General features: G+C 38.7%; 2 protein-coding genes across 5 annotated transcripts in view; both read right to left on the bottom strand.

The window, feature by feature from the left end:
- Nucleotides 1–9,172, bottom strand: part of LOC122726602 (putative ferric-chelate reductase 1) — a 67,016-nt gene extending 57,844 nt beyond the window's left edge. The window contains exon 1 of the mRNA XM_043964428.1: nt 9,070–9,172. The gene's annotated coding sequence lies outside the window, so the exon portion shown is untranslated. The remainder of the gene's footprint in view (nt 1–9,069) is intronic.
- A 5,469-nt stretch (nt 9,173–14,641) lies between these two features.
- Nucleotides 14,642–21,096, bottom strand: part of AGL (amylo-alpha-1, 6-glucosidase, 4-alpha-glucanotransferase) — a 66,641-nt gene continuing 60,186 nt past the window's right edge. For all 4 annotated transcript variants that reach the window (XM_044003655.1, XM_044003654.1, XM_044003657.1 and 1 more), the window contains exons 32-34: nt 20,142–20,229; nt 19,911–20,044; nt 14,642–17,824 (exon numbers count right to left, since the gene is read on the bottom strand). In XM_044003655.1, the coding sequence (XP_043859590.1) occupies nt 17,707–17,824; nt 19,911–20,044; nt 20,142–20,229 (340 nt within the window). In that variant the 3' untranslated portion in view covers nt 14,642–17,706. The remainder of the gene's footprint in view (nt 17,825–19,910; nt 20,045–20,141; nt 20,230–21,096) is intronic.

The following is a 21,096-nucleotide window of genomic DNA, read 5'->3' as shown; positions in this document are numbered from 1 at the left end:
CCCCCTCCCCTTTTCCCCAAGAGGGCCATCTGATATAGGTTTTTTATACACACACACACACACACACACACACACACACACACACACACACACACGTATATATATTATATGATGTATAATCACATTAGGCATATTTATTTCCACATTAGTCATGTTGTGAAGGAAGAACCAGAACAAAAGGGAAAAACCGCAAAAAAGAAAAAACAAAACAAAAAGTAAAAATAGTATGGTTCTGCATTCAGATTCCACAGTTCTTTTTCTGTTTTTGTTTGTTTTTTTTGTTTGTTTGTATGTTTGGTTTTTTTGCAGGGCAATGAGGGTTAAGTGACTTGCCCAGGGTCACACAGCTAGTTAAGAGTCAAGTGTCTGAGGCCAGATTTGAATTCAGTTCCTCCTGAATCCAGGGCTGGTGCTTTATCCACTATGCCACCTAGCTGCCCCCCACAGTTCTTTTTCTGAATGTGGAGAGCATTTTCCATCATGAGTCCTTTGGAATCATCTTGAATCATTGCACTGTTGAGAAGAGCTAAGTCTATCATAACTGATCATCACACAATGTTGCTGTTATCATGTACAATGCTCTCCTGGTTCTGCTCACGTCACTCAGCATCAGACCACTTAAGTCTTTCCAGGTTTTCTTGAAATCTTCCTACTCATCATAAGTATTCTATTACATTCATATACCACAACTTGTTCAGCCATTCCCCAATTGATGGGCATCCCTTCAATTTCCAATTCTTTGCCACCACAAAAAGAGCTGCTAGAAATATTTATGTACATGCAGGTCTTTTCCCCTTTTTTATGATCTCTTTGGGATACAGACCTAGTAGTGGTATTGCTGGGTCAAAGGGTATGCACAGCCTCAAAGCCCTTTAGACACAGTTCCAAATTATTCTCCGGAAAGGTTGGATCAGTTAACAAGACCCTAGGTTCTTGAAGGCTATGTTAATGAAGCTCTGGAAGGTTATCAGCAAACTAGAAAGACATCTGTTACATTATAATCAGGGAAACTATGTGGTACAGTGGACAGAATACTCAGCCTGGAGTCAGGAAGACCAGAGTTCAAATCTGGACTCAGACATTTACTAGCTGTGCTACTCTGGGAAAGTCACTTAATTTCTGTTTGCCTTAATCCATTGGAGAAGGCAATGGCAAACCCCACCAGTATCTTTGTCAAGAAAACTCCATGGTCACTATTGATGTGCTGGCCATTCATGATGTCCACAGAATCATGAAAAGTCAGACAAGACTGATCGACAACAATAATCATACAATTTAATCTCGATCCTAAGGCATTTCTCATAATCAAGAGTTTGTCATTCTTATTTTATTTTATTTTTTAAGTGAGGCAATGGGGGTTAAGTGACTTGCCCAGGGTCACACAGCTAGTAAGTGTCAAGTGTCTGAGGCCAGATTTGAACTCAGGTACTCCTGAATCCAGGGCCGGTGCTTTACCACTGCACCATCTAGCTGCCCCTGTCGTTCTTTTTGGATCCTGATTCTAGCCAACATTTTCCAAAAAGATTCCTCTCATTCATAAAGGTTGCATAGTAAAAATGAAATAGTATGGTAGAATGAATAGAATGCTGGGACTTTAGGTCAAGAAGACCTAGGTCCAAATACTTCCTCTGACACAGTTGTATGACTGGTCAAGTAAGTACTTTGTGATACTGGTAATTCCCTGGGTATATCTATTTATATAGGGATTATAGTCTTCTTTCATGAAGGGAGTGCCCATACATCCTTTGTGTAATAATTAATCTTTTAGATCTACCCTCATCAATGAGATCATACGTCAACTGAAATATCAAAGTAGTTTGTTTTTTGTTCCAGATCTCCCAGTGTGGGAACTCCTCCACCAATGCAGATGAGTAATCTCTATAACTCATTGTCTCAGAGACTTGTCTAGTGGACACTTAGAGGCTTCATGGCTTATGCATGATTCCACAGCTAGCATGTGACCAACTCTGGCACTTTCCCTCCATCTACTGAAATATTCTGCTTATCTGCCAAAGTAATAACTGATGATAGAATACATCCAGACCAGAAACAAATATTCAAGCAGAACATTTAGAAAAGGAAGAGGAAGGTGAAGGCACAGGGTGTTTGCTGAGGTTCAAACTTAAGCGTTCAAACTCTGCCCAGAGTGCCCCCATTCTCTACTTATAGGTGCATCTGTCTCCAGATAGGCTCCAGTCTATGAAGTTTATGACAATTTTCTTTCTTTCTTTCTTTCTTTCTTTCTTTCTTTCTTTCTTTCTTTCTTTCTTTCTTTCTTTCTTTCTTTCTTTCTTTCTTTCTTTCTTTCTTTCTTTCTTTCTTTCTTTCTTTCTTTCTTTCTCTCTCTCTCTCTCTCTCTCTCTCTCTCTCTCTCTCTCTCTCTCTCTCTCTTTCTTTCTTTCTTTCTTTCTTTCTTTCTTTCTTTCTTTCTTTCTTGGCAATGGGGGTTAAGTGACTTGCCCAGGGTCACACAGTTAGTAAGTGTCAAGTGTCTGAGGCTGGTTTTGAACTCAGGTTCTCCTGAATCCAGGGCCAGTGCTTTATCCACTGCACCACCTAGCTGCCCCTGACAATTTTCACAAATATCTTTCATGTGGGCATATAGATGGAGAGAAACTCTGCTGAGTTGTCTAAAGATTATGTCAGCATACAAAATGAATACTGATTCCAGAGTGGTGTTTTTTCCCTCCCTAAATTTTCTGACTTTCCCTCTTATGAGGCAAATGATATACACAGTAGAAAAGTCATTTCCTATTTGTTTAAAGGATACCAGATCTAGAGCTAAAAAGGATCTCAGATCATCCAGTCCAAAGCTTCTTAAACTGTGGGTCATGATCCCATATGGGGATTGTGTAACTGAATGTGAGGATTGCAGAAATTTGGCAACAGTAAAAGGTTATATATACTTATTTTATACACTTATATACACAGGGTTGTGTAAAAATTTCTTGGGCAGGGGCAGCTAGGTGGTGCAGTGGATAAAGCACTGGCCCTGGATTCAGGAGGACCTGAGTTCAAATCCGGCCTTGGACACTTGACACTTACTAGCTGTGTGACCCTGGGCAAGTCACTTAACCCTCACTGCCCCACAAAAAAAAAAATTGGGCGAAAAGGGGTCGAGAATGGAAAAAGTTTAAGAAACCCTGACCTAATCCAACCCCCTCAATTTACAGATGAGGAAACTGAGGCCAAGAGAGGTCCAGTGACATGCCCCAAGTCATACAGGTAATATAGTTCTTTTGAAAATAGAACCACTGGGTACCTTAGAAGTCATCTAGTCTATCCATTACAAACCTCCAAGCAAAGGAAACATTCTATCGATATTACAGTGGAAAACCTTTGGAACATTGGTGCAAGAGATATTAATTCAGGCTCATAATGTTTTCAGTTTCTGGGGGTGATAATTTGAAACTCTCCTACAGCTATATGCATGGAATGAAGCACGTTGTAATGGGATACAAAATCTGAAGGGTTTTGTATTATGTTGCTTCCTAACAATTTATTTAGGTTTTCCCTAATATTGTTTTTTTTTTTTTTAAAGTGAGGCAGTTGGGGTTAAGTGACTTGCCCAGGGTCACACAGCTAGTAAGTGTTAAGTGTCTGAGGCCGGATTTGAACTCAGGTACTCCTGACTCTAGGGCCAGTGCTCTATCCACTGCGCCACCTAGCTGCCCCAATATTGTTTTTAAAAAGGCTTTTATTGTGGAGTCATTTTTTTTTAAGTACAATTTTACAGTTTACAAAGGCATTTGCCATATATATATGTATATATATATATATTATCAGTAAACTGAAGCTTAAAGTAATTCTATTCTCTCTACACAAAGAGGACTGCTCTTTCCAATTTGACACATTTGTACATAAGGAATTGTCTTCGAATAAAGATAAAGAACCAAAGAAGATCAAAGACAGAATTCTGGGGGATGCCCCTGGAAAAGCACCTTTCAGGATGACATCCATTCATTAGTTTTTGGTAAGTAAGGTCTTTCAACCCACGGCAAAGCTACAAATAACAGCCCACATTTCTTTACTGTTTCAACAGATAACTGTTACTCTTTCAAGTACTTTCTTCAAATAGAGAGATACTATGTCTATTGTATCTCCCCCCCCCAAATTATTACCAGTCCAATAACACTATCACAAAAAGAAATTAGGTTAGTTTGTTATGCTGGTCCTAACAACCCATATAATCCTAGGGATTATAAACCATCTGTTTAACAATCCATTCTGGAATCTTTTTTTTTTTGTTTGGTTTTTTGTTTGCTTGTTTTTTTGCAGGGCAATGAGGGTTAAGTAACTTGCCCAGGGTCACACAGCTAGTAAGTGTCAAGTGTCTGAGGTCAGATTTGAACTCAGGTCCTCCTGAATCCAAGGCCAGTGATCTATCCACTGCGCTACTTAGCTGCCCCCCCCCCCATTCTGGAATCTTGAGAAAAATCCATGTTATAGCATGGAAGCTATATTTGTGGAAGCTACATTCTTGCCCCTGTAAAAAAACAAACCAGTGTATACTTGTACTGCTTGATAGATTTGTAGATAATACAAAGCTGAGAGAGATAGCTAATACACTGGATGACAGAGTCAGAATCCAACCATTATAATCATTGAATCATTGGCAATGGAAATGTTTGGATCTAATAAGATGAAATTGAAGAGATATACATTTATACAAAGCTCTTTCTTTGGGTTAAAAATAACCTACACAAATCCAAGATGGTGAGCTGTAGCTAGATAGCAATTCATCTGAAAATGATCTGGGGGGTTTAAGTAGCTTGAAAATATAATATCAGGGCAGCTAGGTGGTGCAGTGGATAGAGCACCGGCCTTGGAGTCAGGAGGACCTGAGTTCAAATCCGGCCTCAGACACTTGACACTTATTAGCTGTGTGACCTTGGGCAAATCACTTAACCCCAATTGCCTCACGAAAAAACAAAAGAAAGAAAATATAATATCACATACCAAAAAATAGGAAAGAAAACTCTACAATAAGAGATATGGCATCAAGAAAGGGAGAAATATAGACATCTAGACAATTAGGTTTGGTATCCCACATTTTAGAGAAGACTGGAAATTCTTCAGATCTGGGAGGGAAGGATATTGGAGAATCTTTAGAGCATATCATGCAAGGATCAGTTGAAAGAACCAGGGATATTCATTTAGAGAGGAGATGATTCTGAAGGTGAAGTGGTGTGTTATAGCTATCTTAACTCTGTTTGCCATAGTTTCCTCATCTGTAAAATGAGCTGGAGAAGGAAATGGCAAACGACTCCACCTTCTTTGCCAAGAATACACCGAATGGGGTCACAAAGAGTTGGACACAATTAAAACAACTGAAATAATTACACAACAATAAAATTATTGAATGATAGTGGTAAATTCCTCTGCAGTTCAATAATCATTTATTATATACCCACTACATGCATTGTACAAGGTGTTATGGAGGTCATAAGACATTATGGTCCATGCTTATGATGCTGAAGTCTATCAGGAAGCGATAAGGTATGTACACAAAACAAGATAAAATGTGTAAGATGGTTTTAAAGTACTGTACATTCCAAGGCACATGAGACACAGATGGGGGGAGGGGGGAATCCAAGAAAGACAATGGAAATAAAGACCAAGAAAGTTGAGTAGAATTGAAACCAGGGTCAAGAGGTTGGTGAGTAATTGGGCATAGAAAAGAAAATACTTCTAGAAAAGAAAAGTAAAATATTTTTGAGCCCTCATTTAACCCTTGAATATTAGTTTAAAATTAACTCAATTAAAGACTTATAGGGGCAGCTAGATGGCACAGTGGATAGAGCACTGGCCCTGGATTCAGGAGTATCTGAGTTCAAATCCGGCCTCAGACACTTAACACTTACTGGCTGTGTGACCCTGGGCAAGTCACTTAATCCCAATTGCCTCACAAAAAACCAAAACCAAAAACCAAAACAAAACAAAACAAAAAAAAAGACTTATAGAAAACATAAACTTGTGACAGTTGGAAAGAGCCATGTCCAGGTCTTATATTATATCATTATTCTCATGAAGGTATACCTTGATATAAAAGGATCTAATGCTTCAGATTAAAAGCCAATCAATATAACGAAGGAAGAAGGTTGGCTATTTGGTTAATTTTAAAGTCTTCTACCATTTGGGAGCTTAGAAAGTATTTTGTCAAACAAGAAACAAAAAATGAACATCTAATGATTAAGTATTGGATTGAAAAATGGTGGCAAATGAAGATAATAAATATCATGCCACAAGAAATTATGAATGAGGGGAATTCAGAGAAACATGGGAAGATTCATCTCAAGTGAAGTTCAAAGCGAGAGAACTATACACATAATGACTAGAATCATGTAAATGATAGCAATCCTAAAACTTTATTGAACTCTAATAATGGGCAGCTTAAGTGGCCCAGTGAATAGAGAGGAGTCAGGAAGACCTGGGTTCAAATCCAATATCAGTCACATTCTAGTTTCCTCATCAGTAAAATGAGCTGGAGAAGGAAATAAACTATTATCTTGGCTAAGAAACCCCCAAATGGGGTCACAAAGAGTTGACTACAACTGAAAAAAGACTGAATGACAATGAACTGAAGTCATCAATTTCAGTCCTGAAGAACTGATAAGGAAATCCACTTTTCTCAGTAGGAAGGTAGATACTACAGATATGGTAAGTGTTATACATGGCTCCGTCTTGGATGCTCCTCAATATTTCATTTGGGGATCTCATAAGATTACAAGGACCAATCATCACCCCTCTCTGTATAATACCCCCAGATCTATACATTCAGCTGTAGCTTCTCTTCTGAGTAACAGTCCTGTATCACCAGCTGCCTTTTAGACATCTTGAACAGGATGTCCCATAGGCATCTCAAATTCAACATGTCCAAAACAAAACATGATCTCTGCTCCCCTATCCTCCCTCATCTTTTAAACTTTCTTATTACTATTGATGACATCACCATGCTAAAAGTCATCTGGGTTTACAAGGTAATTCCTAATGAAGAAACTTCTACCAATGCAAATTTGCAACATATTCTTAGAGTTTCTTGTGGAATTGAGAAGTGACTTATTTGTCCAGGGTCACAGAGGCAGTATGCTTGGGAGAGAGAAACTTGAACCTAGGTCTTCCTGATTCTGGGACTGAGGCTGCCTCTCTGATATTTTTTTTTTAACTTAACAGTATTTTATCTCACTGCCCCCCCCATTAAATGTAAAGATAGTTTTCAGCATTCATTTTTATAAGATTTTGAATTCCAAATTTTTCTCCCTCCCACCCTCCCCTCACCCTCCCCAAGATAGCAAACAATCCCATATAGGTTATACTTATACACAATCTCAGATGTTAAAGTTAATGAATACAATTTAATTGCTTTAGTCATAACAGAATCAGCAAAATGACTCAGCAAAATCACTGTAGCAGCCAGTTTTTTCCCCCCTCTGTAACATTTTAAATAAACTGGGCATTAAGATACATAAATCGGGGCAGCTAGATGGTGCAGTGGATAGAGCACTGGCCCTGGATTCAGGAGGACCTGAGTTCAAATATGACCTCAGACACTTGACACTAGCTGTGTGACTCTGGGCAAGTCACTTAACCCCAACTGCCTCACCAAAAAAAATATACATAAATTAACTCCTATAACACTAATTACCCCAATATATAATTTTACATACAAGATGAATTTATCACTTGAGGGAATACCACCACCACAAAGGCATCGTGATGGTCATGAAAAAACTTTAAAATATAAAAAGCTATAATATAAAGACCAACAAAAAGCATATACAACATCATCTATAGTTTAAAGCCTGAGATTTCTCCTTAACACCACAGGGCAGTTTTGGCTAGGAAATCAAGAATGTACAATGAAAACTGTAGGCAGAAAGCAGGCTTAGACAACCGAGATTGTCTTTTATTAAAAACATCCTTTGGAAAATAAATTCCATAGAATCTTTGCTTTAAGGCTCATTTGGGGGGGGGGCAATGGGGGTTAAGTGACTTGCCCAGGGTAACACAGCTAGTAAGTGTCAAGTGTCTGAGGTCGGATTTGAACTCAGGTACTCCTGAATCCAGGGCCGGTGCTTTATCCACTACGCCAACTAACTTCCCCTAAGGCTCATTTTTGAAAGCATGAACCCCGCCTTCCATGTCTTTCCATAAACAATAAATAGCAAACACCCGGGATCCTGGTTGTCTGCTCTACAAAGGAGGGTGAGAAAGACCTCGGACTTCCTAAATTAGGGATAACTAGTTCTGAGTTTTGATTTGCCTGCTTAGATATTCACATCTATCTGATGACCCGCCTTCAAATAGGGAAGGACAAACCCTCTGGCTGGGAATTCATGTCGTAGATTATGGCTTCAAAACTGTATTTATGCCCAATCAGGATTTCTCATGGCACAACCGTAATTTCTAAACTCGGAAAAAATTGCTGTGTATCTCAGAGAGTTGTTAACTAGGCAATAGGCATCACTTCTCGCTACTAGAGGGATATACACACAGGGCATCAGGGCTGCAAGAGTCTCGGGGGCGGGGGTGGGGGAATAAGAAAAGCCTGGATGTCTGAAAGAGGCAGGTACAGAAACATCTCTGGAAGGATAGGTTGTGTCACTGTAAGGGATTTTGTCTTCTCGTGCCTGCACAACAGGCTCAAGGAGCCTAATAAAGACCGGCAGACAGATGCCAAAATGAAAACAGGTTTAAGTTAGGGCAACAAGTCAATACTTTCTTCTGCCAACGGGGAGACGTTACAACGGCCTGCGGTTTGGAATCAAAAGTCAAGAGCAGAGGGAAAGAAACTGTGTAGCACACAGTGTACCGCACAGAGGGAGAGTGGGGATTGCCAGATGCGCCCTAAACATTCATTTGCAAGTCCAGAGGTGCTCAGGCATCCTGGGGAGGCCCAAATATCGGGCCTCGAAGACCATCCCCAGAGTGGGGACTCTTCCAACCTCCCCGGAGACAAGTGAAACAGAAACTCAGGAGGAAGGGAAGAGATAGAGATAGAGATGGAGATGTAGAGCCTGTCCAGCCTCCCCCCCGCTCCCTATTCTACGGGATACTCCTCGCGCTCACCTTGGGGTGGAGTGGCGTGGGGAGAGACGCCGCAGCTTAGAGAAGATGCAAGCAAACAGCGGCTGCAAGACGGCCAAGCTGTCCTGCCACCGCAGCAGCTGGAAGTGAGCAGCTCATGGTGGAGGGGGGTAGGCAGGTACTTAAGAAGCTTCCGCTGATTAAGTGGGCGGGGGGATGGAGGGGGCGGGGGAGTGGCCGGGGCATCTTCGGACCAGGAGAGGGGACTCTCGCAAATCATTTGATGTCTGCGTTCACCTGCGTGACTCCCCACACCTAAGTAAGCCTGCCACCTGGAGCTTTGGATTGGCCGATGAACGCATGCCAGTCCAAGAAGGCCTGACTGTTGGACCCAGAGGTAAACTCGAGTTCCCTCCCTCTGTGCCCCGGGGTAGAGGTAGAGAGGGCACTTCAGAAGGCGGGTAGGTGACGCCGGGAGAGTCTTCCAAAGTTGCAGTCAGCCATGGAAGGAGAGGCTTTGAGGCTGAGGAAGGAGCCTTTACAGCCCTCCCAGCCATGGACGGGTCAGAGCTGCGACGTACAAAGGTTATTGCCTAGCTAGTGCTCTCTGTCTCTTTGTCTGTCTCTGTCTCTGTTTCTCCGTCTTTGTCTGTCTCTGTTGACGTCCCTGTCGCTCTGTCTTTCTCTCTGTGTCCGTCTGTTTCCTTCCGTTTCTGTTTCCCGTGTCTCTGTCTCTCCCCGCTTCTTTCTCGCTGCCCCAGCACCCCGTCTCTCTCTCTCTCTCCCCCTGTCCCATCCCCCGTCTGTCTTTTTGAAGTTTTATTACGTGTTTTTTTTAACATTACAAACACAGAAAAACAAAACATTATACAGATTACTCTCTTTGTGAGTTTTCCTGTTACAAAATAAAGCAGTTAAGTAAAACTAATAATACAGAGACTTCCTCTGAAAGTGCACACAACATTCCACATGTGTACCTCTTCCTTACCCCTGCTCCTTTATCTTTCTTATTTGTGCCAAGGGTCTGAATTCTGACTGTGCTACTACTTAAACTAGTCATTTTACCTCTGGTTAGTTTCTTCATCTATGAAGTGAGGGGGTTGGTTTAGACTTCTGAATTTACTTGACCAGGGTTCAAGTCCAGACATCTAGTAATGAAAAGAAAGCCACTTAATTTTCTTGAGCCACAGGCTATCTACTTATATCTCTCCTTTACTAAATGCTTACTATAAGCCAGGCATTGAACTCCTAGAAAAAGTTGCCTACACTCACAGCCTTCTCCTTTCATTCAATCCTTTATAATTTGACTTTTGATCTAATTGCTCCAATGAAACTGCCCTTTCCAAACTTTATCAGTGACCTCTTTTAATTTCCAAATCTAATAGGTATTTTTTTTTTGTTTTTTTAGTTCTCTCTCTCTCTTCCTCATCTTTCTTTCTGTCTTTCTGTCCCTCTCTCTGTATGTCTTTCTCTCTCTGTGTCTCTTTCTCTCTGTCCTTCTCAACCAGTTTGCTGCATTTGTTATCCAGGATACTCATTAAAATTTGTTAGTTCATCATTCCAGGTCATACTCTCTAGATCGTACCCTTATCCTCATCTTGGTGACTTCAACAGTCATGGGTTAGTTTAATTATCATAATTATGCCGGAGACCCTCAGATTATTCAATACTTGAACTTCAACACATCACCAGGTGCCTATTGGATATTGCAAACTGGATGTCCTGAGGACATCTCAAACTCAATCATGTCCAAAACAGTACTTATCTTTTCCTCAACCCCTCTCCAAAACTTCCCTATTTCTGTCAAGGGTCCACCATTCTTTCAGTCCCCTAGGTTTGTAACTTTGGTGCTGTCCTCGACTCCTCACTCTCCACCTCGTTTTCCTGATCAGTTCCCTAATCTTGTTAATACTACCTTGAACAACATCTCTCAATCAGACCCCTTCTCTCTGGTCATCCATCTTCAGGCCCTTATTACCTTTTGCCTAAATGACTGTAAGCCTCCTAATTGATCTCTCTGCTTCAAGTCTCCTACTTTAAGAGATCTTATGTCACTTTCCTACTCAATAAATTCCATTGGCTCTTTACTGCCTCTAGGATAGAACATAAGCTGCATTTTCTTTTCACCTGCACCTCGTAGAATTCCCTCAGTTCCAACAAGATGAAGCTCAGGAACTGTCTTCTACAGTGCAGGATTTTCTGATTCCTTTAAGTGCTAGTGCCCCCACCCTCAAATTACCATGTTAGTTGTGTGTTGGATTTTGCTCTCGCCTTTAGTGGCACAGAAGATACATTTACCATTTATAGAGTGTTAATTATCCATTTAGAGAGTTTTTGCTGCTAAAGGCTGAGAAATGAGCAACCTTGGAATTACTGAAAAGGTTGTCTTTGATTTGACTTTACCTCCAGTGATCTAGACGGTAACTCATCTGTGCTTTCCTGTCCTCTTTAACTCTTGTCCTTATTTTTGCAAAAATTCACCAGAGGGGATCTACCAATGTGCTGCAGGCCTTCCTTGCTTTCTCTCAACATTACAAGGGTACCAGTGGAGCATTTTGGCTGTCTACCACTCTTGCCTTGCTCTTGCCATGAGACCAACCCATCTCCCTTCCTTTCATACAGTTCTCCTCTATGGCATCCTTTACTCATTTTTCTTCTGAATTTGTCATTGATTTCATGTTGCAGACTGTTCATACGCACCATACACATCTCCATTGCCTTCTGTGTGATATTTATCTTTAGCCATTTAGAGACAAAGATAGTCTATGTCTTGCTGCAGACAAGGGTAAAATGTTAGTTTTTTTGGTATTTTAAAAGTAGGTCTTTGTTCATAGAAAGTATGGGGTCAGGAAAAAGCTTTGCAATTTCCCAAATGAAATATAGCCCATTAAAAAAAAACCCAAACTCTGGGCTCAGCTCATGTCCATTTATACCAATGGCTGGGGCCAGTGGATCCCCAAGGGGTCTATGAATAGATTCTAAGGGGAAGTTGCGTACTTGGATGAGAAAAATTACATTTTCATTTATGCTATTCCTCTAAATTCAGGATTTTCTTCAATAATGAAGAAGGCAACAAACATAATTCTGGGAAAGGGTCTCTTGGCTTCACTAAACTGGCAGCAAGGTCTATGCCATAAAAAAGGTAAGAAATCCTATTACATATTGTCTGTCCCAGATGTACACACTGTTGGGTAGCTCTATATGTTGTCTATCCATATTGAAATCTGGACAATGAACATTCTTCATCCATTTGGTTTTCCCTGCATGGATGGGATTTTTTTTTTTTTTAAAGAAACTTAGGTTACTTTTAGGCTGCTACAGAAAAATGTCAATTACTTGTGTCACTGTTCTCTCAGGATTTCTCCTGTAGAACCTTTGAAAACTTGAATATATATTAGAAGTGATTGGATGAAATAGTTTGGGGTCCCACTCAGAGCCCCCCTCTGTCCCCAGTGGTGAAGCAGAATACAAATATTTAATCCTGCAGTCACCTCTCACATGTCTAGTGTTTTCTAATTGACAAAAAGGCTTTCATATCTTTAGAATCCCAGTGTCCTGTCACTGTTACAGTCTTTGGGTTGTCCAGGATTGGGAATGCACTGTGGCTGGCCCCTAGTGACATCCTTATTTAGGAAGAAAGGCTGTGCACTCCCAGAATCTGAAGGTAGATGTTCCTAGTTTTACTTTTTTCCTGAGGCACTGAATGCATCTTGGGGAATTTTGTGGCTTTAAAGGATATGTTGCTATGAACTTTTCAGTCAGATCCTACTGGGGTAAGGGTCTGTGTTTATAACAGCATTCCCCATGACTAATGATTCATTGCTGAGGAGTTAACTTTTTAAAACATTTATGATGATGGCTCAAATGGAAACCTTGAACTAATTTATGTTTGTCAGGAACACAATGTGTGTTCAAAAAGTGTAGGAACTAAATCAGTACAGATAAAAGGCAAAGAGCATGGAGTCCTGTCTTTAAAATGCCTTTGTTTTAGGAAATTATAAATATGTTATTTTCTAAAATGTGCTGTTTCATGTATTAGGAGAGAATAATGTCACAAAAACCCAGAAAAAGGAGAATATCAAGGATAAGAGGGTGTCAAGGGCTATAGAAAGATCAAGGATGAAAATTAAGAAAAATCCATTAGATCTGGCAATTAAGAAATTTGGAGAGAGCAGTTTTAACTGCATGAAGAGGTCAGAAGCTAGATCATAGAGAATTGAGAGTAGAAAGGAAGTGGAGGTAACTGTTCTAGATAGTTTTCTCAAGGGATTTAGAACCATAAGAGATGATGATAGTTGGAAGGGATGGAGAGATTAAGTGAGTTTTTTGAGGATGGGAAAGACATGGTCATATTTGTAGGCAGCAGAGAAGCAGGCAATTGACAGGGATGCTGGCTCTGTTAGGTGCTGGTAAATAAGTATTAATTCAAGATAAAGTAAAAATTTTATTAAAACTGTCTTTGAGGACCATCTAAATAATCACACCATAGTAAATCCTAAAGGAATTAAGAAATACTTCTTCAAATTGGACATACTTTTTTTTTTTTTTTGCGGGGCAATGGGGGTTAAGTGACTTGCCCAGGGTCACACAGCTAGTAAGTGTCAAGTGTCTGAGGCCGGATTTGAGCTCAGGTACTCCTGAATCCAGGGCCGGTGCTCTATCCACTGCGCCACCTAGCCGCCCCCTGGACATACTTTTTGAAGACAAACTTGGCAATCAACCAACATGCATCTAAGTACCTAGAATTAGAAGCAGCTAGGTGGCACAGAGTGTAGGAGTGTTGGACAGACCTGAATTAAAATCCTACCTCAGATATTTAATAGCTGTTTGACCCTGGCCAAGATACTTAACTAGCCTGTCTCAGTTTTCATATCTGTTTCTATATGCCTCCCAAGGTTGTCATGAAGATAAGATGAGATAACATATGTAGAGTACTTTGCAAACCTTAAAAGGCTACATAGGGGGCAGATAGGTGGTACAGTGGATAAAGCACTGGCCCTGGATTCAGGAGGGCCTGAGTTCAAATCTGACCTCAGATACTTGACACTTACTAGCTGTGTGACCCTTGGGCAAGTCACTTAAACCTCATTGCCCTGCAAAAAAGAAAAAAAAAAAGAAAAAGAAAAAAAAAGTTATATAAATGCTAGTTGTTATTACAGTATGTGCCAGGCACTGTGGATACAGATACTAAAGTGAGTCAGTGCCTGATACCCAGGAGCTTACGTTTTCTATGGGGGGACACATGCTCACAGATAGAATAAAGAATACAAAAGAAATATAGTGACTGGGTGGGGTTTTTAGCTATGAGGGAAAGCCCAGAAAGGCCTCTTGAAGGAAGTGGCATTTGAATGGAGCTTTGAAGGGTACACAAGAAAGGAGGGAGGGCATTCTATGAATGAGGGCCTTTGGGGGGGTAGCTGTGTGCAGCGGCAAAAGTTCTGGACTTAGAATCGGGAAGAACTGGGATCAGATCTCACTGCTAACACATGTCATTCAGGGCAAGTCACTGAAGCTCTCTGATTCTTAATTTCTTTATTTGGAAAACAAGGGAACTGGACCAGATGGCATCTCAGGTATCTTTCAGTTCTAGATCTATAACATGAAAACAACGTAGTTCTTTAGAGAGAGTTTTATTTGTTCCACACAGACAACTGAAAGGACAAAGTCTTTCAAAATACAGTAACTGGTAAAAACATACAGTATACTTATAATTGTTTTAATATTACATCACACAGAGTTAATGATTTTCTTTCTTTACTCAACTGTTTCTGATGTCATTAAAAAGATAAGTGCATATTAAAATGTTTGTAATATTGTAACATGGCAAAGTCCCTTATATTAATTTAAAGAGTAGCATCATTGGGGTTGGTAAAAGAACAAGGCACAGAATTATTACTTGTTAAAATAAGTGTAACACTTCATACAATTATTTTTGGGGAATGAGGTATTCTACATAAGTGAATTTTCCAAAAAATTAAAGCTTATACTTTTAAAAGGGCCAAAGTTTTCATTTTAACTATTTAAAATCAATATTTCTCCAAAATACAATAAACCTTTTTTTTTTTTGCTTTAAGAGTAATTGTAACATTTCACCTTTTTCTCTCTCCGTATCCTTATAAACAACTATTATGTTTTGCTGTAATACAATGGTGTTAACAGGAGCTAGTGAGGTATGTAGGGCTACTCGCTCTAACCAAAGAGCTCCAGACTACTTTGTTTTTTGAGTTATGTCAACCTGTCACTTTTTTGGCTCTTTCACCATTACCCTGTTTGGACAACTATCTTTTCCCTTTTTCTAAATTGCTGTTAACTAGGCTATAAGCTTTATGAAGGCAGGGACTCCTTTATCTCATTTTATAGAATGCTCTTTATATGTGACAGGGCTTCACTAAATATTTGCTGAATTGCATTAAATTTTAATCTCTGCTGGGCTGAGAAACCATATAATCAAGATTTTTAGAATGGAACAAGTTCATTCTCTGGGTGCTGAGTAGCTTAGGGGCTTATCTATGAATGATATAGAGGAGTCTTTGTGGTTACTGACTTTTTTCTCCCTTTATTTTTAATTTTTTTAGTGAGGCAATTGGGGTTAAGTGACTTGCCCAGGGTCACACAGCTAAAAGTGTTAAGTGTCTGAGGCCTGACTCCAGGGCCGGTGCTTTATCCATTGCGCCACCTAGCTGCCCCTCTCCCTTTATTTTTTACTTCTCACTGTTATGGATAGTTGAGGTTCCCAAGTAAGGAACCCTACAAAAATGAAGTGTCACTGTACTAATATTTCATTAACCATGGATATTCTTTTATTAACTGGGACAACATTAAAAAAACAAATAAAAAACTATGGTTCAGAACACACAAACATTAAAAATGACAATTATTTTATAAGTCATTTTGTAATTTGACTTTATAAAATCATTTTTGGGGTGTAATCTGGCACAAAGTATTGCTGCAACATCTTCCCCAGTGCTATTTCTCAGCCATTTAAAAATACAGCTTCTATTTCTCCTTAAGTGTAGCAATCAGATTTAGCATGCAAATGACAATTATTTGTTTCTGAGGCCAATGCCACTGAAAGCATAATTCTAGCTAATTTACTTGTTATTAATAATTTTTTATATTGACAAATTATGTGTATTTGTGAAAATAACTAACATTATCAATATTCCTTATTTGTATACCTAGCAAAACAGATGAATTCTCTTTAGGGATCCTCTTTCATATTAATGTTTAAAATTATGCCAATCTTAGGAACAGTTACCATTTTAGGGTTTTAGTGGCATGATTCACAACCAATACTTAGGGGGAAAGCATATAAAATTGGTAAGGCAAGACAATTTTCTTCCCTCCATATATCCTACATAATTTTATGATTAAAACATTAAAATAAATTATGTGCAAAAACTGTTTACAAATGCATTTATTCAAGACTGTAAACTTTTTTCCTTTTAAAACTGTTCACAAGGCTAAAACTAGTCAATATAGAAATATATTTAATGGAAAAAAGTACCCAGTATAATTGACCAACAGAATCTTTTACAACATACTATGTAAACTGATATATTCTGTAAAATTAAGAATATTTTCTTCAAAGGTTTATATTCTGAAAATGTATTTATTATTTTAATAGAAGGCCAGTTTTAAGGGTTACAATTCTCCCCTTAAAATTAGGACCCTAAATTAAAACTGCTGATTATTTCTATATCCTGAGTTTAGACACTAAGAAAAAAATATCATGTATCTCTATAACAGAAACTATTTGAAAAAAACCTTTTTATTTGGTCACTAATTTTATATTTAATTGGTACTCAATCATTTACCCTAAAGAACGATCCAATCAAGAGCCCTTCATTTTTCTCCATTATTTGACTTCCCTCACTGCCCTGTCCCTTTATTGGGCCATGCAATATCACTTAAATATAATATAAGGGAGTCTACATTGTCTGAAGATGAAGGAAAATTATAGATTATCATGGGAGGTAAGTTTGATAGGCTGCAAATTTTATCCTAGACATTGCACAGAACATTATGAATGGGAAAATTTTTTGTATTAGAGCTGTATCCAATGCATAATACCATTTTCTCAGTGAAAAAAGCTCAATGTCTAGCACAGTGCCTTCTGCCTAGAAGGAACTTAATATATGTCTAAAATGGAATTACACTCTCTATTTACTGAAAATAAAATGCAGAGGGAGAGGGCAATAAAGAGCCCACAGTCTATGGAATGCATTACTATATAAGAACATGCCCCTATTAAAAGATGCCTTTTAAATTTCTTTTAAGTACTTTTGCCTAGTTTAAAAAAGTTTAGCAAGTACACAAATGAAAGAAATGAGAACATGATTATTTTTCAAAACATCTAATTTTCCTTAAGTTGAAGAGTATTTTCTAAATTTAAAGTAAAAATAAATATTTCATGGCTAATAATGATTTTCCCATTCTAATATAAATCAACCCATCTACACTGACAAAATTAATGCTTTCATTAAACATTAGCACAGTGCACTGCACATAATAGATACTTATTAAGTGTTGGTTAACTTGCACTGAATTCAAAGCTTTGCCTACACAGGCACTACGATGTTAGTGGGATATACTTATATTTTTAAATGAACTGAGAGTGTACAAACTGTGTATAGTTACACAACTGAGCATATACTTTATGAAACAGTCAAAAATCAACTATAAATCAAAAAGAATCTCAAGAATAGCAGCAATTGACCAAGCCTGTGTTTCACAGCTGAAAGAACAGTACTGTCCATTCTCATTTGTCAGTTCAGGAAGGCCCTTCCAAGGAGATCTGAAAGAAAGAAAACATACAAGTGAGTTTCCCTCAAAACCTGATTGTCTGGGGCAGCTAGGTGGTACAGTGAATAAAATACCGGCCCTGGATTCGGGAGGACCTGAGTTCAAATCCAGCCTCAGACACTTGACACTTACTAGCTGTGTGACCCTGGGCAAGTCACTTAACCCTCATTGCTCTGCCCCACCCCCCACCAAAAAAAAAAAGAATGCTGAAAGCTATCTTTACATGTAATTAGAAAAAATAAAGTCACTTAACCCTTACTGCCCTGCAAAAAACAAAAACAAAAAACCCCCAAAACCTGATTGTCATTGTCCCTCTAACTTCTCCATTCTGTTGTCAGTTAGTACTAGACACTCAGGGCTGTTAGTAAACCTTGACCAGTTAACCTCTGCTTTTTTCTTGACACTTCTCACTTTATTATCAATTACTAAGTTCATTCTAGAGTCTACTTTCAGAATATATCTTTCATCTGTCCTCTCACTTATACTCCCACTGCAAACTCCCTGGTTTGAGCCTTGGTCACCTTTTCCTCTTGCCTAGACTATTGTAACAGCATTCTAAATGGTCTTTCGTTAGAAATGGTCATTGTCTATTTTTTCTGTAGTCCATCTTTCATATGACCATCTATGTTTTAAATGCATTTTTCTAATCAAGTTACTCCCCTACTTAAAAGCTTTCAGTGGTTCCCCATATCCCATTGAAAAACTATACATAAATAAATTCCCAATCTTGGTATTCAAGCCCCTCCACAATATGGTTATAATTATCTTTCTAGCCTTATTTCACTCCTCTTTGTATTATAGTATGTATTTCAGCCAGAGTAGTTTGCTAACACTGTTGTTCATATTTAGGATTAATTTCTCTTCGTCTCTGTGTGATGTCTTTTCAGGGTTAAATGAAATCTTCCTTGACAGCTTTCTCATATTTGTGAATTGGAAGGGAACGAACGCTCCATCTTCCAATTTCTAAAAGAGTTCTCCTTTGCACATACTATACTTACCCTGTGTCATGGTTATTTGGCTATGTGGTGTTTCCCCATTGTAAGCTTCTTGAGACTATGGTCTGTGAAACATCTATCTTATCTAATCTTATCTTATCTATCTTTCCATATAGATCTACTGTCTATTCAACTGAATTGCTGTGTCTCTGTATCCCCAGAGCCTAACCTTGTGCTTTGTACAAAGTAGGCACTTATTATTCACTTGATGAAACATTATGAAATACTAAAGAATTTTGTATTTTGCCTAACAATTCTCTTTTCTTTTTTCTTTTTTGGCAGGGCAATGGGGGTTAAGTGACTTGCCCAGGGTCACAAAGCTAGTAAGTGTCTGAGGCTGGGTTTTGAACTCAGGTCCTCCTGAATCCAAGGCTGGTGCCTTATCCACTGCGCCACCTAGCTGCCCTTGCCTAACAATTCTGAGAGAATACAATACTGCAAATACAATCAGCAAAACTGATTTTTCTCTCTCCTTTCTATTTGGGGAAAAAACAAAATAGCCTGTAGTAATTTGTTATAGAAGGAAACAAAGTTTAGGCATAGTGGTGCATGCCTATAATTCTCAATCTTGAGGGAGGCAGAGGCTGGTGGATTGCTTGAGCTCTAGAATCTTAATAAGGCTGCAGTGGGCTAAGCCAATAGGGTGTCCACACTAAGTCTGATGCCAATATGGTGCTCCTCCTAAAGAGGAAGCGGGGAGGTAGGCACCAGATATGGAAACCTACTCTCAAATAATACATACATATACATGCATATATGTAAAACAAATATTTTAGAGGTTTATGTTCAGGAGATAAGGAATCTAACCGAACACATACAAAGGGAACTTAGTATAGCCAATTTGGAAATGAAGTATTCAAAATAGCAATCAACCCTATGAAAATCATACTACTTAATATAATACTAGTTAAAATAAAATGAAAATCCCTTTGCAGGACTATGTTGTGTACCCATTTACAGTTTCCTTTAGAAAATTCTAGCTTATAAAATGAAGTACTTTTAGAAGTGGGGAATGCATTTCATTGGTATCTAAAATATTTAATTAAACAGTTAAAAAGTTTAACATATAGCCTTACAACTTACCTCTCAAGATGAACATAATGACGGGAAAGAACATTTTTAACCAAAAACACTGTCTGTGAATAAGTTTCCTGTCCCATTAACTTAGAAAAATATAATTTTGCACGAAGAAAGTATCCAACTGGCCACAGCCATTCCTAAATATAAAAAAAGTTAATAACATTTAAGTATAACTTGTGAGAAATAAAATTTCAATTTAACTGAAAACTCAGAAAAGAGAAATAATAGTCTTACAGGTCCTTGGTGATAATTAAAACCTTTAGCAAGATTGTAGTTGTCATTGTCTAAGGAATTATCGTATACTCCACAGTAAACCATGTCACTGCAAAATGATAAAACGCATTTAGGTTATAAAAGAAAAAATAACAAACCACATATAGTACATTTACCAACTTTCAGAGCTCAAGTCAAACTCTAAGCATTTAAGTTAATGATCTCTGAGTCAAAGAAGATTCTCTAATGTACTGTACTATCAGCATCAATATTCATTCAGCCAGTCATTCATTCAACAAGCATTTAAGTGCCTATGTGCCACACACACTTGGGATACAAAGAGAATAAAAACCATTTCTGCTCTAAGACATTTACATTTAAATGGGGTGGGGGAGAAAGAACCAGTGCAGCAGCTAAGTAAATATAAAATATATACAACGTAAACATAAAGTAATTGGGGCAGAGCTAGCTGGGAGGGAAACATTTGCACTGAAGAGGACTGTAGATGCCTTTTGAACTGAGACCTTTAAAGAAGCTAGGAATTCAAAGAAGGGACAGGTGAGGAAAAGGCAAATTCCAGGTCAAGGGACAGCTTGTGAAAAGGCATGGAGATGGGGAATGGAATACTGTATCTGAGGAACAACAAATAGATCAGTTTGGTTAAAATGCAGAATGTGTGGAGAGTAACATGCAATAAGCCTAAAAAAATTAAGTCAGAAGGTACATTGTGATGGGTTTTAAAGTCAAACCGGATGTATTTTATTCTATAGGCAAGTTTGTCCTTTGTACTTGAAGAGAGTCATGACACTAGGAGGTGATGTCATGACTTGCAGTGAATTGGATTTAAGTGAGGAAGGGCTGTGCAAACTCACCAACCTCATTCTCTCCTCCAGATCCATTTAGGTCCAGTGGAAAGATATTTATCAGGAAGACTAGAGATGGCCCCAGATATTTGAGGCAATGGGGGTTAAGTGAC

The sequence above is a fragment of the Dromiciops gliroides genome, chromosome 4 (genome assembly GCF_019393635.1).
Source record: "Dromiciops gliroides isolate mDroGli1 chromosome 4, mDroGli1.pri, whole genome shotgun sequence".
Lineage (NCBI taxonomy): Eukaryota > Metazoa > Chordata > Mammalia > Microbiotheria > Microbiotheriidae > Dromiciops > Dromiciops gliroides.
This window is presented reverse-complemented; position numbering and strand designations above follow the sequence as displayed.